This window comes from Ruditapes philippinarum, unplaced genomic scaffold (genome assembly GCF_026571515.1).
Source record: "Ruditapes philippinarum isolate M1 unplaced genomic scaffold, ASM2657151v2 ctg7684_1_1_1_1, whole genome shotgun sequence".
In the NCBI taxonomy this organism is placed as follows: Eukaryota; Metazoa; Mollusca; class Bivalvia; order Venerida; family Veneridae; genus Ruditapes; species Ruditapes philippinarum.
The window spans coordinates 1-12,390 of record NW_026854034.1 but is presented as its reverse complement, the minus strand read 5'-3'; the positions used below and the strand labels follow the sequence as shown (position 1 = coordinate 12,390).

General features: G+C 31.9%; 2 protein-coding genes across 2 annotated transcripts; one reads left to right on the top strand and one right to left on the bottom strand.

The window, feature by feature from the left end:
• Window positions 1–4,255: 4,255 nt before the first annotated feature.
• LOC132738739 (integrin beta-like protein 1) lies at window positions 4,256–8,454 on the top strand (the record flags this gene model as incomplete). Its single annotated transcript, XM_060726330.1, is given in 3 exon segments — window positions 4,256–4,975; window positions 5,902–6,026; window positions 8,300–8,454. Coding segments are annotated over 2 exon segments (206 nt in total), but the record flags the coding sequence as incomplete, so codon positions are not given.
• Window positions 8,455–10,101: 1,647 nt separating this feature from the next.
• Window positions 10,102–11,966, bottom strand: LOC132738738 (uncharacterized; the record flags this gene model as incomplete). Its single annotated transcript, XM_060726329.1, is given in 1 exon segment — window positions 10,102–11,966. A coding segment is annotated over 1 exon segment (1,623 nt), but the record flags the coding sequence as incomplete, so codon positions are not given.
• Between the last annotated feature and the right edge of the window lie 424 nt (window positions 11,967–12,390).

The following is a 12,390-nucleotide window of genomic DNA, read 5'->3' as shown; positions in this document are numbered from 1 at the left end:
CACCCAAAAAAGCCTGTGTCAGCCCAGACAGAACGGTTAAAATTGTGCATAATGACAAATCAAAAGAGAAGGGTACGAAAGATATGTTGCCCCGCTCTCCGGTATTCATTCCTCCAAATAGTGTAATAGGTCAACATCAAAGACCACCTTATTCTCTGCTATTGAAGGAGAAAGAAGGAAGGATAAGACACCAACTTCAGGTCCATCTGGTGAGTTTTGGCATCTCATGGAGCTTATTTTATCATGCATAGATGAATTTTTGATGCAATTTAGTATTGAGGCAACCTTTGATTCCTTTGCTATTGCTATATAGTTTAAATTGTAACTTTTTTATTACTTGCCCTTCCGAAAAATTGAGGCTACTTTTCTGTGGCACATCATGCATATTACACCCATCTGTAGGTGTACTGTACTGTAAAAATTGTGTGTGTGGTCTTATATATGTTATAATAAACTTTGTAAACAAATGGTTAGAAAATTCATATAAGCCAATTCAGATGCTATTTTGAATCAATGCTTATGATCTAAGTAGTAAGATAGACCCTTCTTAATATTGCCTCATACATATTCATAGATTTCTCAAAACGAGGCTAACAGGGCAAGCTCCAGTATCTGTTCTATGTAAACATATCAGGATGTATGGCCGGGAAAATTTACAGTTTTTAAATACTGCAGTTCTATATAATTATAGAGGGTTTATTTAAAATTACAAAAAACTTTCTTGAATAAAAAATCCAAAAAGGTTATTTTCGCTTATACATGAAAAATAAATGTATTCAAGACCTGAAAAATGAATTTAAATTTTTTGATATTCCCCAAATAATTTCTAAAATTCGTGTCAAAATATTAAATTTAAAGGTTGACTCTTTTTCAACTTATACAGACATTATTGTGTATCAGTTTTTATTGTTACCAACACATTTGGTCAAGAAGTATAAAGCAAATTAATGATAATGATGTAACGTTGGATGCCGAATTCGTACCTACTTCCCCCAAATTTTGCCATTAAAAAAAAACAATAAGTTTTTCACTTTGATTTTTAAAATCAAAAAAATTTTGGTGCTGTTGTAACTGGTTAAATTTACAGACGCTTTACAAAAAATTTTAAAAATTTTGTTTAGCTATCCCACCCCCGTCGTATCTTTCAAAGGTTTTTAGTATCTTAAACCCAAAGATTTTTTTACGCAATGGAAAAAAAACTTTATGTAAAATAACGAAAGTAAAAATTATATTATCAATGTTTTTTTATTTCAGTTTAAAAAACAAGAAATAAATTAAATATTTAATTGCAAATATCAGTAAATCTTTGAGGGTGAAGTTCATTGCTTTTGGGATTGTCCTTTGTCCAAATTTAATAAAGTGGTCATTTTTTTTGGAAGCCTGTCTAGCTGTAAAACAAAACATTGGGGTCATTCCTGAAGATTTGCCTGGCTAACAACCCCCGAATTTCTTTACTTAGGGGGGCTGAAAATTGCAGAAAAAAAGTGAGGACCCGCAGTCGGGGTATTAGAAAAAAAGTCTAGCTTCAAGTTTCTTTTAACATTCCAAAAATTTACTCAAAAGTATATTGTGCAATAAGGGACACAATATTAAATCAATTCATCTACCATGTTACATATTCCTGCGCATGTCCCATAATATGTAACAAAGCATATGTTAAACAAAAAGTAATGTTTTTAAAACAATGTATGCATGATTTTTATTTAAAATTATTTTTTTGAATTAAGACCAACAGAAATTAAAATTGTCCTTTAAAATATTGCAAAAAATACATTTTTGTTTGTTTACAATTATTTTTATCTATCAGTCAAAACTGTTTGTTTTGCATTGCTTCATAATTAAAAGCTCCTTTGTTTTTTGCTGATGTTTAAAACATTGAAAAAATGTAAAGAAATTATATATGTTTTGAAAATTTATAACAGCTATTGCAATGTTCATTTTTAAAGTTGTTTGTAAAAAGTTCATAATCACTGTTTTTTTTTTCCCAACTTTCTTTGAAATAATTGATGGTTCTTTTTTCATCTTGTTCTGCAAAAGCCCTGAGGAGGGAACATTAAAAGGGGATTCAAATACATTGTCAAAATTTGTTCAATACTGTTATCAATGGAAAACTGAAAAAAAATTACATTTTTTTATGAAATGTAACAAGAATTATGGTTTTTTTAAAATTCAAAAATTTATTTTTAAATGCATTTTATGTTTTTTTTTTTAGCTTTTTTTTTTAAATGAAAAATTTAAATTTTGATTACCTTTTTCTTGGCAAAAACATCTTATGTTATCTTTGGTCTGTTTTTCTTCCCTTTAACCAAGAGGGTAATTATTCTTTCGAAATATTTTTAATTTGTTCCATGACTTAAAATTTTTTGTGTGAAAAGTTCAAAAAAGGGGAAAATTGTTTGTCTTATTGATCTGAAATGGTATACAAAATAACTGTTATTGCTTTTTAGTATAAAAACGGTATTGATTTAGATTAATCATAAGTGTGATATTTAAATGAAATTTATTAACAAAACATTTTATTATGTTAATAATTAAATAAAACATTTAAAACAATGAGAAATCAGAGAAATTGATGTAAGTAGTAATACATCTAGCTTAGTTTAAAAAAGAAAACAACAATGGAATTTTACCTCGAAATGTTCTCATTCATCCCATCTTATTTTCACAATCCCTGCTTTATTTAACTCACATCCTTACGTATTTTATGAAAATTAACCGTATAATCATATTTAGAATTGGTATAACAGAGTGGAACACAACAATAAAAATGAGATTTCCCAAGTAAGTTTAACACACTAGGGCTTATCAGGTCAGACATTATTTGTTTACATTCATGCCCTGTTAGCCTCTCTCTGGTGATGGAATGTAAAGCATGCATATAATTTGAGAAAGGCCTATTCAGGTATTGGCGTACTACATCAATAAATTTACATGTATGCATTTTTCCTTCAAAGCAAGCTTGTGCTAATTAATAAATACAGGTAGTTTTTCTGCATGGTTCAAATTTAAATGAAGTATGAAGTATGATTTACCGTTATCTTTGGGTTTGTTGACTACTATTACTGACTGTGATGAAAAGTGTTCCATCATTTTATCTCCCACTTAAATGTAACAAAACATATCTTAATAAATTCTTAAAACAGAAAATACCATTACATAATATGGAAAATGAATACATGTATTAATTTTTGTTTTTTTGTCTTATCTGTACATATTTTTAGTTGTGATCATTTGTTTAGGTAAAATTTGTAAATGGAATTTAAAATGAAACATAACTGTCGATAATACATTATAGAGATCTCATGATAAAATATTTTCTTACCTATTTATCTCCGAAAAAAAAAAGAAAATGCAAGATGTTTTAGACAAGTTTAGATTAAATCGAAACTAACATGTATTTTATTCAATTGTGATGAAAATAGCACTCGGGTTTCCCATTACGAAATCAGCTAAATTTAGAACATTAGCTGATAAAGTATTCTCCGTACTTTTTTCACATTTTGTCGATTACATGTATGAATTCGCTTAACTTTGAGTGCGGTGGTTATCACAGGTGGCAGTATCAGTGTTTGGACACCCCACACCTATCTGCCCCTGGACCCTACTACAACCCTGAAAAAAAATAATTTTTGGCAAATGAACATATAGTAGGCTTTTCACCTTTCTATAACTATAATTTTGATAGTGGAAATTTTTTTTTTATAATTTCATCGGTGGTTTTGTATTTGGTAACTTATAGTAGGCCTTAGAGTGTTGAATTATTTTTTTTTCAGGGTTGTAGTAGGGGTCCAGGGGCAGATAGGGGTGGGGTGTCCAAACACTGATACTGCCACCTGTGGTGGTTATCGGCTAAAAAATTTATGCTGTTTGTTGAAATTACAGGATGACACAACGGGAAAAGGCTATAAGTCTACTACTTCATATTATATAGGTATCTGATACAGAAATGGGCGAATGTATCCGAAGAAGTTGTGAACTTGTAATATTTAGCATACAGCTGCTTAAAGAGTTTAAACTGCATTCATATTGTCCGACAAGGGTCAAGATGTAACAAATTGTGTGACATATTTAATGATTGAAAGCTTGTTTTCAAAATATTCAGTAAACAAAATTAGAACAAAAAACAATAACAAAAGCAAAACTAATGACGTATAACTCTACTTTTATATAAATGACATAATTGACATGGGGACTAACATGCAAAGTACCTGTCCTATAAATTCATTTTTTTCTTTTTAAATATATACTTAGGTGCAAGAACATGGTGTATGGCACCATAAGTAGAAGTATAGCATGCAAGTGTCTATCGATCATTTTGAAAGCGTCATTTTGACTTTTGTACATATACGAGGGGAGCTCAACAAGTTCATAGAACTCGGAGTTTAACTCACAGATTTTAAGATTGTTTCAACATTATGTTTCGATGCAATCCCCATTTATTCCGGTTCATTTGTTCTTTCATTGTACCATTCAGCCATGCGGCGATAGATTATTTTGACGTTTGTCCCTCCCTTAGTGGGGAACTTTATGACCGCGCAAAACTGTACGTGTTTACTGAATGGCTAATCATTCAACTGACAAAAATTATTTTAACCGGACAAAAATGAAAATGCAATGTGTATCATATATAGAAAAATGTAAGTGTTGCATTTGAAATTTCAGAATTAATAGCGATATCACAACAGAACATAATAATAATTCCATCAGAGACATTTATTTCTGGCGTAGAAAATACTCGTACAGATATGTGCGTAGTTATTAAAAATTAGTGATATACATTTCGTATGGAACGCCAGACTGATAATTCCGGCTAATAGGTAGTATATATACCTGAATTTTCTATGTTCCGTGGAATGTTTAACCTTGAGTTCATGCTGTTATAGAGTATGGAATGAATTACTCATAAAAGATTCCAAGTGCCAAATTATAAACAAGTGTAAACATGAACTGCGTGTAGGATACTGTACATGTGGAAGTAAATATCATTTTCCTTTACTTTTCATATATGGGGGCAATACACAGTTTTCAAGGCTTCTCGGCAAACAACTGACTGCGCCACAATCAAAACCTCACACACAAGTCTGTAATCACACACCTGAAATAAATGCATTTCATATTTAACATATATATATGTATCTCACAGCAAACAATTAAAAATACATGTCCACCTTCTAGTTTTCTGGCACACAGCCCTGTGTTTTTGATTGTTTTGGTCGCGAAAATCAACGACAAAATAAGCCGATTATCCCTATTCGCAAAATACAACAATATATTAACGTCAAAAACTTAAGTCACAAGCTATAGTGTTTCTTCCTTCTTAAACAATGCACAATCTGAAAATAACATCCAAACAGGGTGCCATCCACCTACTTTTTTCACTATTCTAAGTCTTCTGCATACCCTTTAAATTGAAGAGCTGATTCACCGACTAGCTTCAGAAACCGCACGTTCGCATCCGACAGGTACTCTCTCATAAAAACAAGGGTCAACGCCACTAAATTCAATTTTACTAAATAACTGAAACACAATACTAGTCATTGAAACTTGAAATATAGTAACTATAAACATTTAGAACCTCAAATATCCACTTCAATTTCAAAACTGTCTCTTATTTGTAAATTCCACCCTGGCCAATTCGAAACTAAACAGCCGAAACTGTGTACTGCCTCCTATACACTGAAGTATACGTGATAGGCATTTTTTGTGTGGCAACAGATAAAATAAGTAGTGCAGAATTATTTCGATCAGAATATATAAATTAAACTAACATTATAGAAATTTAATGGGATGATCATTTAATATGATAAACGCAGCTAGATTACAGGGATACAATAGAAACGTGTTTTAATAGAAATTCGTATTTATACGAAGATTGTTTTTCTGAAATTTGTGTTCATACAGTAGCTTGGTGAAAAGAAGTTTGGTGTCTGAAAAGAAGTTTGGTGTCTGAAAAGAAGCTTGGTGTCTGAGGAAGGATGCTTTTCTATCTGAGAATTGTAGCATGTATGATATTACGGATTCAAACGGTAAAAATACCTTTCATAATTCTGTCTAACTGTTTCATGATTTTGGTCTGTTTGTTGTTGCTGTTGTACTATTATTAAGAACATCATGCAAATGTACTTGTGGTAGGAAACAGGATGTATACTCACGTTTTCTATTAATTAAGTAAAGGCAGCGCCTGAAATTTCGAAGGTATTTTTGTCGATATTTCTTTAATCATATGCAGCCCGTCTTGCAGCAAAATTTATCAATTGACAGCGTTCATTTGAAATGAATTTAACCATTACAAGAAATTTGCATTAAACAATCTCAATACCGGTTCGCATTTCATTTTATGCTATTCAAACTACTTTCATGTAATCGTTGGTTTTGAACTGCAACACATGACTTACAATTATGTTTTCAATATTGGACACTGTAGTATCGTATGTTATTCCCTTTTCCATGAACGCCATCAGCGGCATTTATCCTGACTGACGTTTCTTATCATTTTTTCATTTTAAGCTAGACATTGAAAAATTGTCCAGTACAATATGGGACAAATTTGCTTGTCTTATATAGTTTATAATTCCGTGTACTTGTTCGACTATATTCCATTGATATGCTTAAAGGCACATTATGCCTCAGAAGCGAATAATTATTTATTTCTTTAGAAAGGGAAAACATCAATTTTATAGCAATTGGATAATGGTTTAAGAGCATGTTAAGAATACATATATTTCTTCATGGTACGTGCAGTGAAGTGGCTTGAACAAGGGCCATATAAGATTTAATAAAAATATCTTAAGTTTGATTATATACCTATATATTTTGTCTCTAAGATACATGCAAATCTTGAATGCGAATACGCTTCAACGGATAAGGACAATTAATTTTATGTTAGTGACACATATGGTTCCATATATGGAAGTGCCGGACTATTTTTGACGTTGGTTCCGATTTAAGCTGGATTTTAGCTGTGTATAACGTAGCATTGTCAAACGGGAATCAAAATTATTAAAGGTGTGGCAGGTTTTGCAAAAAGTACGTATTTATCCGTCAATTATGAAATTATTTCTTGAAAGCCTCAGAAAGCTACTACAATACATTATTCCGTATTTATCGCCAAAAACATTATACGGACGCCACCCATTAACCATGACTTACCATAACTATCACGAGGCTTAAATAAACGGATATAATTACGTTTTTTTCTTTCCTTTTATTGCACCATTGTGAACTATTTTAGGCATGTTCAAAGAATTTTGTTTACTTGCCTCTACCTTTATACTTTGAATAAATTTGTATATCTTTAAACTGGTATAATTGTTTATCACATGTCCGTGCTGCTTTTGCGACTCCGTAAATATGGTACTGCACGTTCGTGTAAAGACGCGCTAAATGTTAGCGTTACACTATAAGATGATTCTTTTTCATTTTACACAGTCTTGATTTTGGGTATTTTATATTCGTATAGGCTCTTTCCTGACTTTACTGAATTGTTGAATGAAATAATGTTATGTTTTGTATATATTCGTATGAATCAGTTTCATTTGTAACAATTGCTCGCCTAAGCATATAACATAGACTATTTAATTATATATTTCTTCGTTGTAAGTGTAGTGATGTGGCTGGAACAAGGTTTTATTAGATTGAAGACAAATATCTGAAGTTTTATTGCTAAAAGACATTATACGGGCGTCCCCATTTAACATGACTAACTACTACATAGGTACCCCTTATAATAGACAACGTGGTCATACATCCTGGACGTAACAAACAGGTCATTTTTTATTGTAGTAATTGCAAATTATGTATCATAAAAAGTTTTATTTAATATCAGAATGAAACAAAATGAGTTAAAGAAATGTTTTTGCTTTTAGTAAATTTATTATTTACTTGTATCATAGTTTGGAGACCTTTCTGTTGAAAATGTGTCAGGTTAAATCGTATACATATACATGCACAGTGCGTTAACTGGAGTGCGGGTATTAGTTACCCGCACTCCAGAGCATGCCCATTGATTGGCTCATTTTTGCTGGGGTTTACATATTGTGACGGCAGAGAAAGGGAAAGCGACAGAAATATCATATTCAGATGTTCGTTCATTGGTCCATTTTTGCCGGGGTTTCATATTGTGACAACAGGGAACGTGCTTTTATGTTTGACTATGATACAAAAGAGAAAGAACACCAAAACACTCGGAAATCTGATTAATACTCGGGGGCTACGCCCCCTCGTACAAATCAGATAGCCTCGTGTTTCGGTGCTCTTTCTATTACTCATAAACACAGATCCAGTTTAATGATTTTTCAAGATTTTAGACCCGAAACATCCGCAATGTAACCATCGTGGAACGTTTGACCCGTGCGGCACGTGTAAATGTGAACCTGATTTCTATGGGGACATGTGCGAATGTGAGGTCAATTATCGGATTCCAGATCGTGACACAGCCATGGCCGCATGCACTGAGTAAGTCATGCCAATTTTATACGTCAAGGTTAAATGGAGCGGTGGCCTGATGGTTAAGATGTCTGCCTCTCAACCCATAGATCATGGGTCCGAGCCCTACTCGGGTGACGACCATGTTTCTTCATTTGACACCTGTACTGGTTGGTTCCAGGAAGCGGACTCGAAAGTGATTAATATAAAGTATAAAGTATAAAATAAAAACGTGGAACAATTATCTAGTTTAATGTCGTCGTTCGACACTATATTATCAAGCTGTGTCTCTGTGAAGCAGAGTATATCAAAATCAAGCCAGTTATCTTTGACGTAATTTAACTTATTCCTAATGCTTCTTATATTTTGACTAAGGATAGATAGACAATCAGCATTAGATTCGCCTGGACCCGGATTTATTTCAATATCTCCACTTAAGAACAACAAAAGAGGAGTGACATATATTAGCTCGGGGCTAAGATAGTTATCGATAGTCGTATTCATTTTCTACTGTATGTTTCAAATAGTTTGCACACGGTTACACCTACAGCTACAGAAGAAAAGATAACATTATTAACGGATACCATCAGAAAACTGATCAAGGAATTTAGCGTACGTTTAAACATTGATAGAATAAGCATTAGCTTGTAATACAAAATTAAGAACGGATAACTAATTATCATTATCATTTACTTTTTAATCCCTTGCGTACCATTGTAAAATAAACCAATTGCCATCCGCCATGCCGCAATACAATTACCCATTAGGGAATACTAAGCATGTATCAATACGCATGACCGACGACGACAGGTAAGTTATGTAGGCATGCATAGTTAAACCTAGTACTACTTCCGTGACATCCCCCTTCCGCGATATACTGAACCCTGAACATTTTACATTTGTAGGGATAACAACTAAGGAAAAAAGACAAAGAAAATAATACACTTTCATGTCACAGAAAAATTTTGCTCAAAGCAAAAATGTTGGTTGTTGGTAAATTTAAACAATTTTCTCTTATTTCTTAATCAGACTGTTTGTATGTATAACAATAATATATTCCAATACATACTCTTAGATATTAAGATTTGATGTAAGATAAGATAGCTCTAAATTGATTTGGTATCTTTAATGTTATGATGCTCCTCAAGAAATTTACAATCTCAAAATGTAAGTAAATAATTGAAGAAAAAAGAGAAGTTTACAAAATCTAGATTATGCCAGGGAAACATTTTAAAAAGATTCCATTATGAATAGATTTATTTTAAGTATCTGCATAAACTAACTTTTAAAGCAAAACAAAATACTATACAACAGGAAACATAATTGTTTAAGCCTTTAAAGTATGTACAGTATAATCATTGATACTATTTAATGAATGCACATATAAACACTATTTGAGCAAAACACAAATTCATGTGCACCAAAATCCTGATATATATGTATACGTCTTTCCATGACAAAAATATATGTATTAACAGTAACGATGCATTTAAATATTTCAAATAAAGTTTTTTTTTAAAACAGACTATAGGTATGGACGCTATATAATTGCATGGGCGGATCAGAAAACTATTTTGTAAACAAACCTATATTCGCGTTAATGCGGTCATGTGGCAGACACTGTTTTATATTACTCGTGAAAATTTTTAAATATCAGTTACCATTAACAGAACAGAACAGAACAGAACAGAAAATTTATTCAGTCTTATGCATATACAGCACATCGACATCAACCAATATATAAATACATTTGTGACAACAATGACATAGTTAAAACACATAATTTTATACAAGTTACATAATCAAAGAGAGTGTTTCTAAAGTTTAGATATCACATAAATCGATTAACAAAAAATGTTACTGATAATAAATTACTCTTTCCGGATATTAGTAAATGCAATACATGTATAGTTCTTCCTCTACGCGGCATTTAAAAATTCTTGTCGTTTATGGAAAGCATGTTTTATATACACTGACATTTTATAAAGCAATGGTTTACTCTCAGTTTTCATCAGTTCAACAAGTTTTACCATACTTGGTCTAACACGGAAATATCTTGGGATATACCTAATACGTAATGTATTATAAAAACTACATTCCATGACAAAATGATATTCATCTTCTATTGTACATTGTTGGCATAATTCACACAGTCTATTTTGTCTTTCTATATTTCTATGTCGCCCGTATTCAATATTTAGCCAATGAGATGACATTCTAAGCTTTGATAAATATTGTCTATGTTTCTTATTTTCAATTATTAAAAGATATTTTGACAGTTCAAACTCTTCTTTAATTTCCCTGAAAAATATCAGACTTGGGCTACCGTTCACTTTAGCCCGCCACTCTGAAATGTAAATGTCCATCAGTCTTAATCTCAATGTAGGTATAAATAATCTTGGCTCAACTGATGATGGAAATAACCACACCTCGCCAAATCCTATTCTATTTAGTAATGTCTTAACTTTAAACAGCCAATTATTTTCTCCTTTTTCACACCACAAAAACATATTGTTATACACATTTTGTAATATACAGTTTACGTTATTGTTAACAAGTTTAAACCAATATTTAATAATCCTTATACTCCAATTTATAAAAAGAGGCGTTCTTCCTGTTTCGCCATATATCGCTAGATTGCTTGTGGACATTTTAACGTTCAAGACACTTTTAATAAATTTCCTATGAACTCTTTCAATTGTATCAGCCTTTGAAAATCCCCATATTTCGGACGAATAGCATAAGATTGGGGACACGTATGAATCGAATAAGTGGAATTGAATGTTAATTGGTATATCCATGCCTCTAGTTAATGTATATAGTGAGTGCACAGCTTTCCCGGCTTTACCAGATAAAGTGTCTATGCCACGCTTGAATGAACCGCCAGTACTGACCATAAATCCCAAATAAGTAAACGATTCTACCACATCTATTTTAATACCTTTATACGTCCATTGTTCGATTTCTGCTAATCGGCCACCTTTTCGAAACACCATTATTTTCGTCTTATCTATGTTAACAGTCAATTTCCATTTTTCACAGTAGTCCGACAATAAATTTAAATGTGATTGGAGGCCTTCCGGCGTGTCACTTAAAAGAATACAATCGTCTGCAAAAAGAATAAGATAAATGGAAATATGTTCTAGGTCTATTCCGGAAAATATATTTTCTTGCACGGCTAATTCAAGGTCATTGATAAACAGAGAAAATAGTATCGGTGAAGTTATCTCCCCTTGAAATAATCCAATATCGCAATTGAAGAAGTCTGACAGCTCATTTAAATGTTTTACACATGATTTCACCTCACTGTACATAGATCTAATTATATTTAAAATTTTCCCGTTGATTCCTTCTTTGATTATCTTATACCATAAACCATTTCGGTAAATTTTATCGTAAGCCTTTTGGTAGTCTATAAAGGCTGCGTAAAGTTTTTTCTTCTGTTTGATAGTTTGATTTATTAGTGACTGTAGGACAAATATAGCATCTGTTGTACTGTGGTCTGCTCTAAATCCGAATTGTGCGTCTGTAAGCCGATCATTAACAAAACAGTTGGTGTCACGGAAATACTTCAAGCACATAATATGATAATTATATACTTCTTAATCACACATCGGGTTTCATGATTTGTGAATAACGTAAACATCGAAAACGAAACAAAAGATACTTTAACGTAATTTTCTCGTATACCATATATTAAAAAACAAGACAAAAAACAACTAAATAAAAAAATTTATCATACTTTACACAAATTGGAATACACGTATTTCTAATTATATACATATGATAACACTATATATATAGTAGTATTAATCAGTTTTCATTGGGAGATTGCTTTCCTCAAAAAGCAATCGGACGGTTTGCTTATCAACAGCTTAACCCATTACTTGAAGATCATATCTATGTACGGGACCAGTTATTCATTTATGTAAAAAAGCATGTTACGGTATTCGTTTTGTTGTTTGT